This window comes from Syngnathus acus, chromosome 12, assembly GCF_901709675.1.
Source record: "Syngnathus acus chromosome 12, fSynAcu1.2, whole genome shotgun sequence".
Taxonomy (NCBI): domain Eukaryota; kingdom Metazoa; phylum Chordata; class Actinopteri; order Syngnathiformes; family Syngnathidae; genus Syngnathus; species Syngnathus acus.
This window is the reverse complement of record NC_051097.1, coordinates 3703271-3724260: the sequence shown is the minus strand read 5'-3', so window position 1 is coordinate 3724260 and position 20990 is coordinate 3703271. Positions and strand designations below refer to the sequence as shown.

The 20990-nt window shown below is 40.1% G+C and overlaps 2 protein-coding genes across 2 annotated transcripts in view; one reads left to right on the top strand and one right to left on the bottom strand.

The window, feature by feature from the left end:
- Nucleotides 1-20990, top strand: part of LOC119131662 (lymphocyte antigen 75-like) — a 1013224-nt gene that overhangs the window by 861932 nt on the left and 130302 nt on the right. The gene's annotated exons all lie outside the window — the stretch shown is intronic.
- Nucleotides 93-20937, bottom strand: tprn (taperin). The gene is made up of 4 exons (XM_037266369.1): nucleotides 18639-20937; nucleotides 4729-4930; nucleotides 3982-4106; nucleotides 93-2442 (listed from the first exon to the last, which is right to left on the bottom strand). The coding sequence occupies exons 1-4, from the start codon at nucleotides 20703-20705 to the stop codon at nucleotides 2380-2382; spliced, it is 2457 nt and encodes an 818-aa protein (XP_037122264.1). The 5' UTR covers nucleotides 20706-20937; the 3' UTR covers nucleotides 93-2379.

Below are 20990 nucleotides of genomic sequence, written 5' to 3'. Positions count from 1 at the left end.
AGTCATTCTAGTTCCCATTGTGGATTTTTAATAATTGGATGACACTTTCACACTTTGCAAATTATTTCAAAAAGACACACAGGAGATTTGCATTTGTTCCATTTTTGTATTTATTTATTGTACATCTGTACAAGTGTGACATCACTTTTGTTCAAATCATCAATAATTTTACACAGCCTAGACAATGCAGACTTTAAGACAAACAAATTTAAAGTGGAGAAAATGGAGTGTTTTACCACAATTGGATTATTTTTTAAGAGGGAGTGAAAAAGAAGCCCGGAAAACATTGCTGGTTTTCTGTACAGTATACTTTACAAGTCGTAGTTTCTGTTTCCATTTTTTAAGTTATTGCTGGTGTCAAACTGCTGGGAACTCCACTTTGGTCCTTTGGGTCACAGATCGAAGACAAGAAGAAATATCCCCACAAAGAACTCGATGTGTCTTTTTCTGAAGGCAACGGTGAACTGGGTTGCTCCACAGGTAGTGTTTTTAATTTTTTTTTTTCATGTCTTAACACAAAGTGTCCCCACATTTGCTAAGACATTTTGACCATTAAGTTGAGTGTTTAAACTATTCCTTACTTATTGGACTAATAGCACATTTCTTTATATGTATATACTGTACTTTCAATGCTGAATGCGCTGGAAAACAGAAAGACTGAATAAGTCCGTTCACTCAAAATAGAAGATAAAATGACATTCAGCCGTGTAAACTGGAATGTAAAAAAGCATGACCTTCTGCATTCCAGTCTATGAAATTTGGTATTTTTTGTTTAGTCAAGGTACTGTGTGGGACATAATAATAATAATGATGATGCTAATAATAATAATACAATTGGGTGTTGAATAAACAAGAGAAAAGAGAACTCATTTTAAGTGCATGTAGTCTGTCACTGGCTATTCCTTCACATGAGGTGCAAAATAATGCGAAAAGCACGACAGTGCAAAAAAGAAATCTTGCATCCAAGACTGCATATCGGCAATTACAAGTCATCGGACTACCACAGAGTCTCACAACATCATTGAAAAAGGTCATAGGGTGATGACGAGCAGGAAATAAAAGTTAATCATAATAATCTGGTGTCACAATAAATCTGTACAACAATACTGGCCAAGGTTGCATGGAAAGAAAGACGGAAGCAATTACAGCAACACTTTAATCACTTGGCATTATGAGTTTAAAAAAAAAGAAAAATTGGAAACGCGGTGCATTTCTGTCAGTAAAAAACCCCAAACATGTCTTAATTAAAACTTCACATGTGACCAAAACATCACCTTTGTTTATTTTTAGTGGACCAGCTTTCTCCCGAAAGGAATGTAAAAGTAGATGATGTCTGGTGTCGGCTGATTAGTGAACTCGCCCTCTACATTTACACGGAAAACATGATACAAAATGATGCATAAGCAGGTCCAAGACATGCAAACTTTAACATTGAGAAGCAATAAATACACAAGAAGCTCAGGAGGAGGATGCGGAGACATTCGGACGGGTGATATACTTTACATCACACACCAGTAATACAGACATTTTTTGGCAAAAGGGCACTTTTTCAAGCATTTATCAAAACATGAGAGTTGCTACGAATAAAGAAAAACTTCCTCCAGGGTACGTGTTGATGTAGTTCATACTTGGCCTCCTCATTATGAAGAACTGTGTTAAAGTTTGCCTGCTATTCTACCAACCGTCCAGCAGCTTCAATACGGTTTGCCATAAGATACAAAAAGCAAAAAAAAAAAAGAAAAAAGGGCAATAGGAAGCCTTACGGTAAGCGGAACAACCCAAGCCGTTGGTTCAACTGAAACAAATCATGCACGTACAAAAACCAAAATTATGTGGCACCTTTCAGGTTTTTATTTTGCATCGTTTTACTCCAAGCGAGAAAACGCTAACTTAAATTTACGGAGCTGTGTAACACTGTCACTGTGGCGTCACTTCCACATGGGCATTGGCAGCTTTTTGCTCTTATTGGAAGTTTGGACTATAAAGCCCGTATCGCCCAGATGCAAGTGTAAACTATCGTAGGATAAAAGAAAATCATGGAACGGATTGAAGAAAGAGACTGATGCTGATAAACTATTTAGTTTAGTCGGGATGTTTTGACAGATCAACTGTCCAGGATCTTTTTGGAAAAAGACAGTCCAGCTGCTTTTTAGGTTTGTCAACCTTGAATACGACGGAGTGTCCGACTTGGATGATTTTGTGGCGAGCGGCGATGGTACCGTGGCTTCTGTTCCCTCAAGGCCTCAGGGAACGTGTGCTTAAGCCCGGCAAAGTTAGGAGTGGTTCAGGTCCCGGTATGGCAGTCCTCGCTGGCGTTCGGTGTCGGTCCCATTGGTCCAGTGGACCAGGTGCTACTTTTGTGCTGATTAGACCAAGTGATCAGAAGTAGAGAGCTGGCTCGCTACTGTAGTCTGACAGGGACGAACTATCTGCTGGTGTTAGCTGAGGACGCAAAAAAGATATTACAACAAACGTATTCACTTTCACAAGACAAATTTCACAACAAGCAGGTTTTCATACAGATTAGTGTTGCAGCTAACAATAGTTATAAGACCTAATCGAATAATTGGATTTAAAAATATGTTTTGAGTAGCATCACTGTCATATTTTCATATATAAAGTTCAAAAACTGCATTAACATAGTGATTCAGTTACCGGTTTGTTCCGTAAATGTCATAAAATAAGCAAAAATGTCGATCATCGTTTTCCAAAGTTAAATGTCTTCTTTTAATTCAACACAAAAAGAATCAGCTTTTATGGAGGACTGTGAAAACCTGATTTTTTTTATTCTTGATGATTTGTCGATTCATTGTTGCACCTCTGCTCCAGATAAAACATTTGTAAGTTTAACATTTAAGCATTTTTCTTACAAATATCTACAGTATTTATGCCTTGATACTACAAAAGCATAGGTTAGCGATAGCAACGCAAGAGCAGAATTCACTCAAATTCATTCATTCAAATTACGAAATCCAGTTGAAGTTAGGTTCCGGAATCTGATAATTGCTCTATGTCTCTAAATCCAAACGATTTTGTGGTCCTACAAATGAAGAGATACAGCACATAAAATAATTCTGAAATGGAGTAAAAAATGTGTAAATTTAACCTGAACGTATACAGTGAAACCTCCACTTACAAACGTCCCTTCAATTTACGAACTTTTCCAGATACAAACCAAAGACTCCAGATTGTCAGAGCGTGTCAGGTATCATTTCCCGCATTTCCTTTTTGTCTCTACGCTTAGCTCAGCCACATTCTGTTTGTCTCGGTGTGTTAGCATATTGACAAGTTCATCCGGTTTTTGTAGTCAATCATGTCTTCTAAGAAGGCTATTGCTAAAAGCAGCGAGGGTAGTCAGAAGAGGGTGTGGCAAACGTAGAAATTAAGCTTACTTAAATGGATTCTCCCTCGCCTCCCGGCTCTCAAGTGCCTACTCTTATAGCGAATGATCACGTCTTTGAAGGTGAAGCACTTAAACACTAATTTTAAATTCATTCTAATAGGGGAAAAAATATCACTTATACTACAGACTAACCTATTGACCTACAAACTCAATCATGGAACAAATTCAGATTGGGGGTCAAGGTTTCACATTTTGATTGGAGTCCATTGATGTGGCGGAGAAAGGCAATAAGTGAATAAATGAATGAATAAATACAAATGTTTTCCGAATACCGCTACTTCCAGACATAACATCCGTTAAACTGTATTGAGATCAGTTGAAAATAACTTGAAAATGCTTTGCATTTTAGACATGAACCTTCCTATATAAATTGTACTGACAAAAAAAAAAAAAAAAAAGTCTTCAAATCCTGCACCTGGTTGAACAAACTTAATTTTGGAGTAATTTCTTACCTTCCCAATGACATTTGTATATGCTCTTTAATTTGACCTCATTGCTCCTTGGGGCATCAAACATCAAACTACAGAACACACACAATGGGCTGACAAAAAAAAAAAGAAATGGTGCTGAGCTCTCACCATGACCTCCTCTGTTGTCTGTGTTTGGTGTGAAGAGGACTCCTCCTTATGAACACTGTCCTCTTGCTTGTATTCTTGCCAGGTGCTGAAGTCTATCGAGTGCTTGGGAACGTAGTTTGCAAGGTCTACACATAAAAACATAGACATAGTGTTGTTGATAATACTTAACTTGTAAACAAAATTTTGTTTGTCTAGTATTATTATTATTTCTCAAAATGAGTAAGAGTGGTGCGGGGGTCAACACAGTGGGGCACACTGGTTAGCATGGCCTTGCTGTGTGGTGTTTGCATGTTCCCCCCGTGACTGCGTGGGTTTCCACCGTGAACTGCGTTTTCTTCCAACGTTCAAAAAACAGTCATGGGAGGCCGATGGAACAAAATTGAATCCACGTGTGCCCTGTGATTTGCTGGAGATTGGTTCAGAAATTACACTGCCAAAGTCAGGTCAAATAGACTCCTGTGCACCCGCCACCCTCGAGGACAAGCGGTTCAGAAAAACTGGATGGATGGATATTATAAGAGTGGGTGACTATTTATTTTTTGTACCGAGAAAATACACAATCATTTTTTATTAGTAATAAGAATGCATGCATCTAATTTGGATCATTCAAGCCCCACAACATTTTTTTGGTTGTTGTTGAAAATGTAGTGCAGAAGGAGTCCACTAAGGGTCACTATTCTCAAACTTACATCATCTCTATTAGGCGTTAAACCTGCCCACTGCTACATCAATTAAACAATAGCTCACCATTGCTGCTGTTAGTGTGTGTGGGGGAGCTTGTGAAACTGGGACGAGGGATGTGGATGCGTCCCACCATGCTGGGCAGTTCTTCCTTGACCTTTGTTTCACGTTTGTCCTCGTCTGCCTCCTCGCCGCTGTCCCACGTGCTGCTTTCTGACGGGTACTCATACGTACTGTGGAGACTTGACTCATTGAAGGATATCTTCAGCTGAATGAGACACAATTTAAAAAGAATATTGAATTCATTGATGGGCATTAAAGTTTTTTAACTTTTGCATGAAAACAATTATGATAGTGACTATGCTACACAACAAATTTGACAAGCAGACAGGTGGAAGATAGGAGGTTCTGGTTTCTGTTTTATGTTTGAGGCTTGTAGCATAGGCCAAAAATGAAACACTGGAGCCGAGAAATTAAAGTGAAACAAGCAGTAAAGAAAACACACTACTGTTTATTTCAAATAAATGTTCCAAGTTAAAAAAAAAGGCTCCTAAGCACAACTATAGAACAACTGCAAACAATATTCTGATATTCTGTAAATTAACACCGACAATCAATTTTATGTCATTTAAATTACAGTGTGAGGAAATCTTTCAAAGACATTCATTACTGGCCCCCGCCCGCCATGAATTTCTTTGAGGACAATATTTGACAGAAAAAACATTTGCCAACCGGTTGAGCCAATTATTCAAAACAAATATATTATTTTGGGTCTCTTAGGTTTTACAACCACAAAGATATGAATTACAGGCAGAGTATTTGATTGTTTTACAATACTCTGTCCTTTGGTAATAGTTTAACTTCACAGAGTTATTTTCTAGTACAAAAACAAAAGGATAAATTTATCAATCTAGCTTAATATTTTAGCCATAAATGTATGCAGTAAATCAGTTACTTTGGGTACTCAGTTTTCCTTCCACAACCCAAAAAGCTAGGCCGACTGTCCACTCCAAATTGTCCGTAGGTGCGAGTACGAATGGCTGTTTCTGTGTGCCCTGCGATTGGCTGGCGACCAGTTCAGGGTGTCCCAGCAAACCACCCAAAGTCAGCTGGGATAGGCTCTGGCATGCCCGCAACCTACGTGATGAAAACCGCTTCAAAAAATGGAGGGATGGATGCATGGATGGATTTTTTTAGAGGCAAGTTATTCCGTCAGTATTATGAGAGCAGCATCACTGCGTGTTTTGTTGTTGCATAATCTATTTATCCATCCATTTTGTAGAGAGCATGTCCTCATTGTCCTTGTTCTCCTGGAGCCTATTCCACCTATGCCAGCCGATTTGGGGCAGGAGTTAAACTAGAATGGTTGCCAGTGAATTGCAGGGCACATTCTGTATCGCCAAACCATTCACTCTCATATTCACACCTCTGGAGGAATTTCAGGTCTTGTCATCCAGGCATGGGAGAACAAATTTGAAAACACTGGGAGATCATGCAAACTTCACACATGAGGGCCTGGGATGAGATCTAAACTCACCATGCTGCTCAATTCTTCCTCTAATTGGCAAAAATGGAATAGTGTTTGCAATCATAAACATTAGGGCTGTGCCAGATACTGGTATTGATACTGATACCAGCTTTATTATTAGGTATTGCCAATACCAGCAACGTCCACCCTCTCATAGCCGTTTTCAGGATCAAGAAATGAGAAATTAAAGGTATAGAAAATTGGCGTTGATTTCATGCAATTTTAAAGACCATTGCTATATTAGCATTAAATAGGTCTTTCTTGAACACTATATGTCATTGTTTTGGGGGGAAATTTCCTGTCTCAAAAGTACAAGTTGTATCAGTACTTAGTATGCCTATCTGAGACTACATTGAGTAACTGAGTACTCATACTGGTAGGTCCCATTGGTGGACTTAACCAAACCTCCTGCAGTTGTTGACTGACCACTTTGCTGGGTTTTCTGGCTGGTGAATCCGGACAAATAAAAGTCTGATGTCTTCTCATTTAAAGCCCATATTTGATTGTCTTGGCGACAAGCATTTAATCTCTTGCTTTCATTATTACAGCGAACAAGGAAAACAGTTTAATACTTCCTTACAATGCTGTGATTAGACAGTCTTATCGCACGGCACAGCCCTTTGCTCACAGCCATAACATGTCAGTTGTCTTATTTGACGCTGCTTTTGAAATCGGGTAACCAATGTGCACTTTGTTCACACCCCTGGCTGTATTAGTGTATATGTGTGTGTGTGTGTGTGTGTGTGTGTGTATGCATATATGTATGTATGTATGTATGTGTGTATGTGTGTATATGTATATAGATATAAATAAATATATAAAAGGTGGGACGGCTGTTGTCTTGGGTGGGCCCTCCAAATGCAGGCTGTCTGACATGGTTAATTGGCAATCGTAAAGTGGCAAACAAGGTTCTGCAGTGTCATACTGAGTTTTGCATCCGAGTAAGCCAACATGAACGGTTTCCGAGGTTTAAAGCTCCAAGTACTGTGACACGACAGGTTCAAGGGTATCACTAAAGTTTCTGATTAGTCTCATATGTTAGCAATAGAGAAAAAAATTAGGAAAAGGTGGTAGACTGGTAGCACATTTTTTAATGCATAATTGTACTTTCAAGTTAAGCACCACATTCAAATGCATCAGTAAAATTAGCGCTAGTCGATGCCACTTTTTTTCACACTGCTACCAGTACAAAGACCTTAACATTTGAGTACTCACCAATACCAAGCAACCAATACCACTCGTACTTTTGATACATGATCATTACTTTTGTAAGATGTATTACGGACAATAGGTAGAACCGTCATTGTTCAATAGAGAATCTTCCTTGTTCACAATAAACTGAAGTGCAAAATGTGTTTTAACTGTTAAGCATGACACCTATAGGGCTGAAGATAGATTCGGCTGAAAAACCTCTTAAATGTTCAGCGTCTGGCTGTAAAATAGGTTTTCTATTATATATTTTTACATCAGTTATAAAAAAAAAGAAAAGCTCAATAGAGAACTAGTAATGCAAAGAGATGTCTTTTTTTTTAACGTGTTTTTTTTTTACCCAATGGCATACGCAGCATATGCACACGTGCAAGTGATCAATAATGGCGCCACCTTAATTCGAGCCATGGAAAAAAAAAACTGTTACAATCTATGGCTATATGCCTATATTATGCACAATGACAACAAAGTTTAACCTAATCTAATCACTGCAGGCAAGTTATCAGCAAGTAACCAATGAGCTACTGTGAGTGTGACTCAGCCATCTTTACATCTGTGGGGAGGTTTAATTCAACAAATGTGTGCCCACCCTAACAGTGTAGTATAGTGTTATCTATATTTACACTCTGTATTAAAGCTTAATTTGTCTTGTATGTATGTTCCAATGATATGATTTCCTATACTAAATGTATATAAAACTTGCACTTTATTATAATTAAATGCCCCCTTTTTATGCCAGTTTCCATATGGAAAACACCAGTGGTTTGGCGATTCTGTTTACGATGCGCTCCGTAATCAATATCGGACAATTTCTTACGACACAGCTGAACATCTCTCAAGGCACACGTGTGGTTGGGAAACACTGACCTATACAATAATCGGCTTTTCTGTTGAGTTGTGTGTACTGACTAAAGGAGTCAGCTGACTGCTCTTTTAGGACCATACTTCGCGTTGCTGCAACCAAGACCTCAATCTGCTCTAATCTCCATCACAAGGCCACGAGCCAACAAAGGTCCTTCCTCCTTGTCACCATTTCCCAGTTAGCACCTCAGCTAAAATGTTCGTAGCGTTTGATTTGGGAAGTACAGTGCGTTCGAAAACAAAGTCCTCCAAATTTGGTAAAAATGTCAATGTCAGATAGGTGGGGCTTGCCGGAGACCATTACCATCTACCAATTTGCTGAATGATGCAATGATGTGGACCACAAAATAATTAGTAACAGTGATAACTATTAGTCAATCACAAAAGTACTTACTATATTTTCCGCACCATAAAGCATTAAAAGCTGTTAAGGTTCTCAAAAACCAAAGGTGCGCCTTTTGTGTGGACCGAATTCCAAAATCTGTAAATTTTGTGTTGCCACAGGGCGATGTAGACGTAACATGTAGACCCGATGAACCAACCACAGGACGTAAAATACATAGACTGGGCCGGTAAACCAATCAATTGGGACTGTACATATTCAAAGAGTAGGTGCCTCAGCCGCCATTGATAAATAAATATTATTGGTTTGTGTAGAGCAAATAGCATTAAGACTAGTTTATAAATGCAAGTAAAAAACAAACAAAATCACATTATTTACAGCCTTTAAAATTAGATTTACAAACGAGTGCTTCAAAAATGAAAAGTGAATCATAAAATTATATTTGCATCATTCCAAAATGACCTCTAACCAAAGAACCACATCTCCTTACTTAAAAAATGTTTTGCACACTAAGCTTACAAACCCCATCAAGTCATTTTCTTATAAAGAAATTCTATATGAAGTAAGAAAGAGATTGAGTTTTGGCTCTAAAATTGATCTACGGTATTGCATTGTATTTATTTATTTGCAACCCTCACAGCTGATTTGTTCTACAAGTGACAGCGTAAAATCGTTTAGAATCAGTAGTAATATTTCAAATGATTGTTTTAAGGTAGAACAAGCACGTCCATATTGAAGTGTAGCGTCAGTAGCGTCAGCTATAGACATTCAATGGCAAACATCTTGTAGTACTCTTATTTTTGCTGTTTTCCTAAAATAATGTTGATTGAAAAAGACATGTGAAATCAATGCTAATAAAAGTGCTACATTTAACCATACTGATCCATTAAATAGTTGGTTCCTTGATTCTGACAGTGACTTGTTTTCTAGCATCATAGCACAGTGTTCTCAGAGGAATTCTTAAGCAAAGAGCCAGTCTACGAATAGGTCAAGCTCTCTTCTGGGACCACTTCGTCTTTTACATTGCCTTTTATCTGAAAGCGTCAATTCTCACATTGCATTTAACCTATAAAACCACACCGGAGAAATGTAATGCTAATCGTTGTTGGGATTAGGTGACAAAATCTGCTTTATGGAGGGAAAAGTGAGTCTTTCTGTCCTGTGGGATATAAGTGGGGGCCCAACGCTGAAGGATTCCACGTTTAGCATAGTGTGCTCAGTCGGTGATCTGGAATATGGGCAGACTAACAACTCTTTCATTGTGTCGCTTTTGTTTTCCTATTCATCAAAGACTGGATGCCTCGGGATGAGCATGAATGGAAGAGGAAGCTAGTGTGGCAGTTTAATGTCTTTGCTTTTGAAGAGAGTTCAAGACCAACACAAAATTCAGCTTAGTTAATAAACATAAAAAAGAACAATCGCCATTTTAAAAATGTTCACTACTGTAGTAGGTTTACAGGGTATGTAAAATAGTAGAATATATCAAAGAAACATGAATCTAATTTGCAAGTTTAATTTCACAAACATTTTTAAAAAAATAAGCCTTTAAATTTGCACAAGGCAGGGGAGTTCCAACAGCCACAGCAACAGATGCGTCATATGTTTAATCTCCCGGCCCCCCAACATGTTTTTTTTTTTCATAATGGGTCTGTCTTGACATTAAGTGATGAAAGCTGACTTGCACTTAAATCAGTAAAATCACAGCACTGTCCTCAACCTATATCTAGATTTATTAGGTAAATTTTCAGTTGATTTTTGAAACTCATGTCAATTGGGGTCTAATTTACAAAAGGTTTGCACATGCAAAAAACTGTCGCAAAATTTTATTGAACAGCCAACCCTTCCACTCTTACTTTCAATTTCATTATTTCAAATTTTACTTTGCAGTTGTCTCACAAATTTTTATGTTGAGAATCAGAGGTACTTAGAGCGCAAAACCCTTTTCACCGCTCAGCACCCACTATTTGGGAACTTCTTAAAAGATGTCATTGCCAACTTGCGACAGACAAACCAGTCAATCAAGAGGCTTCCGTTTCCCTCCCATCTTAATGAGTCCAAGCACTATAGAAAGTCATCTTTGAGTTTTGCCAAACGTTATGCGTCTTATTTCTGTTATTAGCATTGTATTTTACCATCTTAGTAAGGAAAATACCAGAGTCATCCATCCATTTTCTTTACCGCTTTTCCCCACAGGGATGGCGGGCATGCCGGAGCCTATCCTAGCAGTCATCGGGGGACACTCTGAACCGGATGCCAGCCAATCGCAGGGCGCACAGAAATGAACAACCATACACACTCGCACTCACACCTAGGATCACCTACCATGCATGTATTAAGCCTTAATACAGGGGTGTCAAACTAATTTTTTTCACGGGCCGCATTGTGGTCATAGCTTCTTTCGGAAGGCCATTATGACTGTCAACCCAAATGAATGGATGAGCACCTCATATTAAAATATAAAAAAAGAAAAGATATTAAAAGCGAAGACAATTTGCAATTCTAGTAATGACACGAATTTGATGCACAATTTTTCTTCGCGGGCCACATCAAATGATGTGGCGGGCCGTATCTGGCCCCCGGGCCTTGAGTTTGACACCTGTGTATTAAGGCATAGGGAGGAAACCGGAGTGCCTGGAGAAAACCCACACGGGGAGAACATGCAAACTCCACACAGAGAGAGCCGGAGGTGGAATCGAACCCGCACCCTTCAAATTGTGAAGTGGATGTGCTAACCAGTGCTGCCGAGAAAGAGCCATACAAATCAAATTAATGCTTTCATGAGTTCCTGATCAATTGGCAACACGACAGCTGCACAGGGACTTTTTTTTTTTCATGCCAAGCAGTGTTGCACGTCCTAAACTAGCAAAAGCTTCTTCCTAATAAACACGCACACACACACACGCACACACAAACAGGTTCTTTGCTAATCGGATTGAACTGCAGAGTCACAATCTAAAGTAGCTCTAGTTGACAACAGGTTATTGTATTGTATTTATATGATTTTTGTCTGACGAGCAGTGCAGCGTGTCAAGTTGACGAGAGGGGTGGGAATGTGTCTTCACTGGCTACTGAAGGCACACATGGAAAAGTATGCATGATTATGTTTTAAAAACAGTTACCTCTGGCATATGCAATACATTGAAACTGAAATGTTTTGCAACTATGGGCACGTTAAGGTGTATGGCGGCTTAGAGGAGAAGGGCCCATGATTAGTGATGTGATTAGAGCTAATCTCCTGCCAGCTAGATAATATTAGACTAGCAGAGCATGTACAGCAGGTGAGGAGTTTAAATGCAGCTGCATGAGTGCCTGAGGTGAACAACGCTAAAGTAACCATGTGCTCATACCAAACAAGTACTGCAATACTTGCGGAACAACCTAGTCCTAATAGTAAGATTATGGCTGCAGAAATCTGCCAGATAATGTCGCACCATGTGCATAACAGGAATAGTGGGGAATTATAAAAAAAATATTACAATTATTTTGGCCAACTTGTTCTCAAACCATTTATAGCAATTGCAAACATTTAATCACGGTGGCATAATTTATTACAACATATCTGGCAAATCTACTCTACAATTCGTTTCTGTTTAGTTTACATAATTTAGTAAATAATGCCACATGTTACTATGAATTGTAACATCAACCAGCAATGCTCAACACATTGCAGGCAGAAAAGAAGAATTGACCTGGATGTTACTATTTTACACACAATCTAAAGTTACGGTTTGTCTTTTCAAAAAAAACAACAACAATATAAATGTACACGTTAAATATGACACACATTCAACTACTGGCAACACAAACACGTATTTGACAAGGATTAATGTCCTATAACTTTATGTATGAAATGTATTGCTCCATGCAATGCAGTCACCGCGTTTTACGTTCACTGGCATCACAACCCCTCGCCACCCCAAAAAAATCAAGTATGCATGTTCTGTGTTGAAAGCACAGGTCTTGTCGTTGTCAAAAAAAGTCAGCCTCACCATATTGTTTGAGAATGAAGCTTCCTGATATATTAGTTAGATGGCCTCCTTTTAAGCAAAATCATCTCTTGCTATTCAGAACTCTACATGCGCTCGAGGCGTTGGCACATTTCTCGGTAAATATGAGGTTGGATAAGATATGCCGTTTCTTAAACCGATCCACTATCGAGCATTACAACACTGACTTTAGTGTGTGGAAGCTCACTCAGCCGTGTAGGTGTCTGATGTTTGCAGATATGGCACTCGGCAGAGCCAGTAAGCATCTGTGTTTACACTGTCAAGTCTCAAGATAGTGTGAGTTGATGCTCTTGTCGTATTCTCTTTGGAGATGGAGATGAGTGTGAGTGGATCAGATGATGAGATGTGGATGAGTGGTTGTGTATTGCATCTTCAAACAAATGTACTAATGTACACACACACACACATTGAAAATATGCAACAGTAAGAGCCCTAGTTCAAGCATCTTCATGACATTTCAGTTTTCCATCATCATTGCCACTCACGACAGCTTTTTCTTTTTTTTTTTTTAATTGCGACGTCAACACTGACGTAGCGGTGGGTGTGAGTCAGACAGAGAAAGTGTGCGCCTATACCCAGGAAAGCTAATGACTGGATAGAATGGCCACAGCCTGAGTTGTCATGGCGACAGGCGCCATGGTTATATGACAAGAGGGAAATGGGAGAGTGGAGGAAGCAGACCCTTAGGAGGAAAATAAACAGAGGAATAGCGTCAATCCTCATGAAAGCAATGTTTAAGAATATCAACACTTCGCAAGAAATCTGATTTATGAAACACTCAGAACTATAAATAAAAACATTTAGGCAATCTGTGCACCGTGACAGACCAAATACAAATCAGAATTTTTTTATCATAAAGGGCAAGGGAGGGTGGCAAACACTGCTGCTGAATCTGTTTTTCTCAAGATTTGACCTTCAAATACAGCATACTCAAGTTCAATAAGAGGTAAAAAAAAGTTTTCAGTCTGCACCTACAACCATTTGCTCAGTTTCTGCTGTTAGTCTATTTATTTTCTTACTTGAGCACATGAAACAGCACATGCACAGGACACACACACGCACATGCGCACACACAGACACACACACACACACACCATAGACTTAAACATGCCTACTATGACAAAGGGGCTTCGCTAGTTGAATTCACCAACATCATACCAACATTACAGGGTTGTGCACGTGCCCAAGGACTGTGTAGGAAAACAAACCTGAGTATGACTTCTTGAAAATATTGCAAAGAACTATAGTCTATATATATTTATAGTCTACTATATTTTCATGAGTGGGCATGTGCGCAGCCAAAAAGTGACGGGAGAATTTATATAAATGGTTTGCACCGACTACAATAATACAAAGCACTTGCCGTGGAGCTTCTACTAGCCAGTAGGTATTTGTCATTAAAATGATTTACTTTTCAGACTACTGCCCATTTTGTGCAGTAGATTGAATTATGTTTGTACCTAATATTTATACAAAGTCATAATTTACATGACTTTCCCCTTGTTTTTGTTTTATTTTTCTTCATTTGATTGATGATGTATAGTTTACATGTTTGTAACAACATTTCTAGTCTAGTCAACAGCAAACCCATGCCACAAAAACTCTGTGGTTTCACACAAACAGTGCAACTTAAAGAGTTGCAATAGCCTGAATATGGCAAATCCAAAAACAGAAACACAATTAATACAAAGAAAGTTGGTATCAAGGCCAACACTAGAAAAGAGGCAAAACATGTTTCCCACAACTATTGGGAATCAATCTTTGCCTGCAGCAATTTGCCGTTCCAATACTTTAAGAGGGCACTGCCACTCCCACCATTTTTATTTTATTGTATCTATTTATTTGAACTACTCTTCATATCTTATAAAAAAAACATCTCGATCTCGCTTCGTAATTAAGCCCATATATGAACTGATATATTTTATTTTTGTAAATAGAAGGGATGGAGTGTTTCAGGAAGTGTATGGGAGGAAAAATGGGGACCGTCTGCTGAGTGGTAAATAATTAAACACAATGGACTTTCACACCTATAGCACTCGCGCGTGACGTAAAGGCATCACCGTGCCCTTTTTGTGAGCCTTCCTGTGCTACAGGGGACTTAAAACAATTAATCTCATTTCTATTTTTAACCTGATGTAGAACATGGCATTTAAGATCAACTAAAATAACACATTCGTAGACACACACAATGGTTTCGACAAACAAAGGAAGTTGAGCGATACCACAACAGCAGCAACGTAGTAGTCAATAAGAGGAGTGACTCACTGGTACAGTATTCCTTCAGAAGAAGATGAACACCGCCCTTTTTAGGACTGACTTCTTTTTAATGTGTGCAACACATCTGTAAAAGTTTGTGACTCATATTTTAGTACCTCTTGTTTTAATGTAACATCACCATCATGGATCAACATACTAACCCTTCCAAGTTACCGGTAAACTAATTAGGCGAGTTTGCGCGAGGCGATAGTTGTTTTATTACATTTGCACTATGTTGCTTTATGTGACATGTACGATATCTGTACCAGGTTGAAATGTACAGCCAACCTCTCATAATGATAGTAAATTCTGTGGGGATCTCTACCTATATTGCGTGTTTCCTAACCATAACCTAAAAATGCAGCTCGGGGGAAAATAGGGGCGGGTGAAAATATTGTCTACGTTTACACTAACATAATGCCTTTAATCTGATTAGAGTTGGGATTAAAATTCTGATCAGATGCACTGTTGATCGCAATGGCCTTGATCCGATCAGAATATTCCACCCGGGGTGTGTACATGATGCATTTTCATTCTGATCAGGCTTTTAATCTGAATAAATGTGTCGATGTAAACATAATCATTGAATCACCGCACTTTGGACGTGATTGGCATTGTATGGAAGCGAGCGCCTTCTACTTTTAAATCTGACATTTTTAGTAAGTTTGGATTTCCCTGTAAATTTGCCAGCAAACCTTAACAGTCCAATAACAGAAGATAAGTTTCTGGTCGTGTGCAAATGCAAGGAACTTTGACCATAGAATGTTGTGTAAAACCAGCAATTTAAGGAGAAGATTTAGATTGCACATATGCACAAAGGAAGATAGATACGCCCCTTTTGAACTGTGTCACTGCTATACAATTACAACAGGAGTACTGGGAATAATATTTAAGATTGTTCTTATTATTAGATTATTCTTTTAGACATGTTTTTCCTTTTGTACTTCATAAACAAAAAAGGTTATGGAAACATTTTTATGTTCAGGTGCTCTATTGCTGAAAAAGAAAATGTGACATAACATACCATATTTGTTAAATATTGCAAAATTGTCCAAATTTACTCTTGAATTTTTTGTAAATTTGTACTTCTACCTAAATCATTATCAGAGCGTTTACCTCAAGATCAAATCGAATCAAAATTGAACTAATATTGTAACTTTACCCTGAAAGAGTAAATATAATTCTCAACATAAATATTCAATAACCACAAATGGAAGGGTTATACTACGCATTGTGCAACATTATTGCAATCCTTTTTCTCATTACATTGTCTGGGCAAATATGAATGCCTCATTCCCACAATGACCAGTCGACAAAAGCAAAACATTAAAACAAAACCACTCCACCCAGTCTACGTATTGCTACCAGATGTATCTTGACATCATTTTCTGGTCAAATGGGGGGGGGAGTGGCTGTGGTAAAGTACAAAAAAAAAAAACCTTATCCAATCAATAATACGCAGATGGAAAGTGACTCAATCCTGGGCTATAAATTTCACTAGAAAGCCCAAACTGATTTTATTCAAATGCAAGCATATCGTTGTTCAAGGAAGCTGCACTTGACCTACATAGCTTCCCCTTTCCGATAAAAAGATGATCACAGGAGAGTGGAGGGACATGGATAAAAAAGCAAGACATTGTGAGGTGGGCCAGCATGCCATGCAGACTGCTCCATTTGGTTAAAATGAGAGTGTACAGCAGGACTTGATGTAGAATAATATATTTTCTGGAAAATGTAAAGAAAGAACTTATGTTCTACTTTAGTAAAGCCATAAAGTGTGGAACATTCTTTTTAAGCCTGATAAAAAAAATTACATTTAAAAAAAAAAAAAAGTTGGTTTTGCAGGGAAAAACACAACCCAGCCCAAAGCTCTCATCTGAGGCAATGTTCGGCGACTGCTTTAACGCAGAACAAAACTTCCACACAAATTATACTGGTCAAAGGGGGCCTTGATGCTTTTGTAATTGCTCGTGCAGTCCGGCTACCGGAAAGAAAAGGATGGGAGAAAAATTGACTGAGAGGTGAAAAGAGCCAACAGAAAGAAAAGGAGCAATGAATGAGAGAATTCAGTATGTCTTCATATGACAATGCTGTTACATAAGGTGTGTCAAAATATTGCTTTGACAATCTTGAACCAATATCTTCCACTGTAAAGTTCAAATTTGCACCCAAGAACTGTTCAAGCCCAAAGTATTATATTCATCATGATAATGTAGTCAAAGTGCATGATTAACAAGTGCCCTCAGTAGAGGGCCCTGAAGGAGTCAGTAATATAAGAACCTGTCAAAATTAACCAATTAGTCAACAAGTAATCAATTATCATATTACTTGACAATTATTTTAATAATCAAGTAATCGCTTAGAGCCGATTTTTACCAAATCTTCTAATGTCAGCCTCTTAACAACAAATTCATACATTTTATCGTGCCAGCCCAAGTAATATCTGCTGTTTTTCAAGGACCAAAGTTGTTGATACAATAATAATTTAAAAACATACTAACTTATGCTACCATGATACAAACATACACAGGGATGAAGAGATGATGGAGGTGTGAGCCTGGACCTATCCCTCAAGTTACTGGGTTGTTCCTCAGCCTCTCAAACTGCTTAAATTTTCTAGAAATACATTGCTTGATTGTGTCATCAAATGAACACACAGTGATAGGAAAGCGTGTTTCGAGGAGGCATCTGAAACATTGTCTGGAAAATATCAGATCATCAGCTAATATAAAGTGAACGAGGTTGGCAGAAAAGATGATTATAATGGATTCAAGCACACACTCCCCATTTGATACAATTTAAAATAAAAATACAAAAACAAGTAGGTGGGCTACTGTATTTTCCTACTTAAAAGAGGCTGGCATTGGAAAGCAGAGGATTACAGCATGCCAGGTCAAGAAAACCCGAAAGCAGGTCAACATTGTGAGAGGCTGAAACACCCGCCTTGATCTATTTGCAGACAAATTCATTGGTAAAGTGCTGTAACTATACTATATATTGTGCAGCGAGACTGAGGGGTCGTCAACTTATAAACTAAACCGATATTGCCATGGTTACCTCTTTCTTACACACCACGAAACACCTAGCTAAACAACCAATACGAGCGACACAGAATGAAGCTAAAAATAATCCTTGCCATGCAGGTTAATTGAGCGCCGCACTTGTCTGACAATCATAAACTCCTGTAGCAATTCATCATGATCAATTTAAGGCCTTTTGAACATAATATGTAAACACTTTAAGCAACCGTCACCAGACCAGAACCAGACTTTGCTACCATCCAATTATAACACATTATCGGTCATGATATCATCGCTTTAACTGTATAACACAGGTCCAGAGCTTCTTTCTTGGCTGAATACCCTCCTCTTCTTGAAAAAACAACCGTGCTCTAATGAGATTGTGCAGCCAGCTTTTGCAGGGCGGTGTGCCAAAAAAAATAAAAATAATTGCTACGTGTGAGGCCACACCTCTTGATAGTCTGCTGCAAAGGGCAAGTCAAGTGTGGCAAGTGACAATTTGTAATTGTCGGCAAAGCCCTGAGCAACCAGGGGGAAGCAAATGCAACTAGAGTTTTTCCTGTGACTGGCAGGCTCTATAGAACTTGGATCAGATGAAACTTTAATGACGCTTGATAAATTTTTTTTTCATTTTCTAACTTTTATTTATTTAAATGTAATTCATTTTAGAGAAAGTTTGTTGGTTTATAAAAGTTTGTATATATATAAATAAATGACATTTGTTCCGTTTACGTAACATTTGTAAATCATACCTTCTTGTTGCCAAGGGTGCCCGACTTGGAAAGACAGGACTTTCCGAGGGAAAGGTACCCACCGATGACCTCAATCTCATCTACAGCTGGGTAGCGTTTCTTAAGCAGAGAGCCCAGTTGAGTGTATGGGGCCTGAGGGGGCGTAGATCCCGGTGAGGCATCACTTGAGGGATCTTCTTGGGGTTCAGGTGAACTGGGCTTAACCTCAGCCTCTCCCCGGCGTTTAGGCACCACAGTAAAAGTGTTCCCCTTCCTCCTCTGCGCTATGGGGCTGTGTGCAGGAGCACGAAGTGGGGTTCCCACATCAATGTCATCTATGTTTGTGACAGGCAGATGTTCTGCAGGAGTGACTACAGTTGTGGGGGGAGGCGAAGGGTCCCGTGAAAGGGCACGTGGAGATAAAGTGGGTGATAATGGGACGACTGGAGAAGAGGGAGGAGAAGTCAAGGCAGGTGGAGAAAGTGTGGTAGGAGATGGAGACAGATTCTGCGAGAGCGTAGGCGATGAAGAAGATGTGGCAACAGACGGAAGTGAGTGGGGCGTACACAGCCGCGCCACTTCCTTGTCGTTTTTTGCATCCTTCAGTTTTTGGAGCATTACTGCAGGTGTAGATATGTGAGAAGATGGCACTCCTGACACAGGCTGCTCTGCCACTCTGTGAGAAGGAGACATTATAGCAGGGCTAGGTGATGCCGTGTGGCCACTTTCAAGTGTGGCTGCAAGATGTCGCTTGGGAATCACCATGAAAGAGTTTTTAGACTGGATACGCAGATTTGCCAGGGCCCGTGCCTGAGTATCTTCATCAGGTATTTGGGAGAGGTCTGGCTTAGGGGACGGACAAATTTCAAAGTCACGTGACTTGTGAAACACCTTGGATGAGACAGCGTGACGACTCTGCATTGATGATGGCACCGTGGAATTGAGAATCACCTCCGAAATCATCTTGTGCACCTCGTCTGGTTCATCTCTTGGTGTGGCCGCTGTCCGATGATCACCGCTCTCTTCAAGTCGCTGCCGGAAGGAGGACGCCAGTTTAGAAGATTCAATGTTGTGCTGAGGACCGGCCGTCTCAAGTACGGGAGAATGCGGTTTTGCTTTTGGAGAACTCAGGAGGACAGGCGATGACGACTGCTTGCTGCTCAAGTTTTTGACCCAATCTGTTTTGGGCTTTGGCATCAGATCGAGCTGCGGCTTGGCCCGGCTTCTCTGTCTTCTGCTGGCACTTCCATCTAGATCTAGCAGGTTCTCTGTGCTGTGAGACTTTTTCTGCAGCTTCCCGTAGTTGGAGTCAAATTTCTGCAGTATTCGGCTCACCATCCCTTGACCCTCACCTGCCTCACACGATGGGTCTCTGTGGTTCGGTCGACCGAGGGTGCTCAAGTTCTCCTCGCTCTTGCTCAACGTAGTGTCATAAATGACCACTTCCTTTGCTCTTATCTCAGTTATAGCATTCCCTCTTCTGTCCAACAGATCATTCATTGAGCTATAACCGTTTTGTTGCCAAATGGGACTTTTTACTCCTTCGCCGTCGAGAGCGTAATCTGGATCCGACTCGATTATGAGAATATTCTCTGCTCGGATTGTCCGTATTCCAGGAACATTACCGTAAAGCTCCAAAATGTGTTGGATCGGACGAGTGGCGTTTTCCCTGTCCTGTCGCCTCCGTCGCTCCTTCTCCAGCTTGATGAAGGGGTTCTGTTCCAGCGGGCCCAGACTCTCCTGGAGCACCAAGCTCTCTTGTCCGTCAACTTGACTTCTCGCTGTCCCTTCCAAAGCCACCGGTCTTTTTTCTTTGTTGTTGGCGATGTGCTGACTGGTCGCCGTGTTGGAATAGTTTCGTCCGGTGTGCGAGTCGTCTCGGTTGGGTACGCCACTATTGGCACCGTTAATCGTTTGTTCCCCGTTACTGCGTTTTAGACTCCCACCTGCGCCATTCTCCGTGGCTCCCCCTGAGCCCCCGCTCTTCGCCTTCCTCCTCTCCAAGATCTCTCGCTTCCAGGCCGGCATCCTCGGGCTCTCTTGTCCAGTCTCCTTGCGGGCGTACCTTAACTCTCCTCCGCCAGACATTGCGTTGCGGGGATTACGCGGGGAAGGTGGTGTAGAGGAGGCAGGCTTCACTGCGGTCTTGCCGCGGCCTGATGCAGCTACGTAACCTGCGTTCGACTGTACCTGCGGTATCGTTCACAGTGCGATCCCACACATCTCTCCAACCTCTCTTTTTCTTTTCTCGAATCTCACCGCTTCCGTCGCTCCGCTCGGTTTTCCGCGAACACCGCCCCGCCTCCCCGCCGCAGTAAAAGCTACTTCCAGGTTCCTCTTCGCTTCTTGATTGGCTGCTTGGTCCTGCAAACA

Coding starts and splice junctions, on each gene's coding strand:
- tprn (XM_037266369.1), bottom strand. CDS start 20,705: ATGTCTGGCGGAGGAGAGTTAAGGTACGCCCGCAAGGAGACTGGACAA. Junction 4,931..18,638: donor GCACCCTTGGCAACAAGAAG/GTATGATTTACA, acceptor TGTCTCATTCAG/CTGAAGATATCCTTCAATGA. Junction 2,443..3,981: donor AGACAACAGAGGAGGTCATG/GTGAGAGCTCAG, acceptor TTGCGTCCTCAG/CTAACACCAGCAGATAGTTC.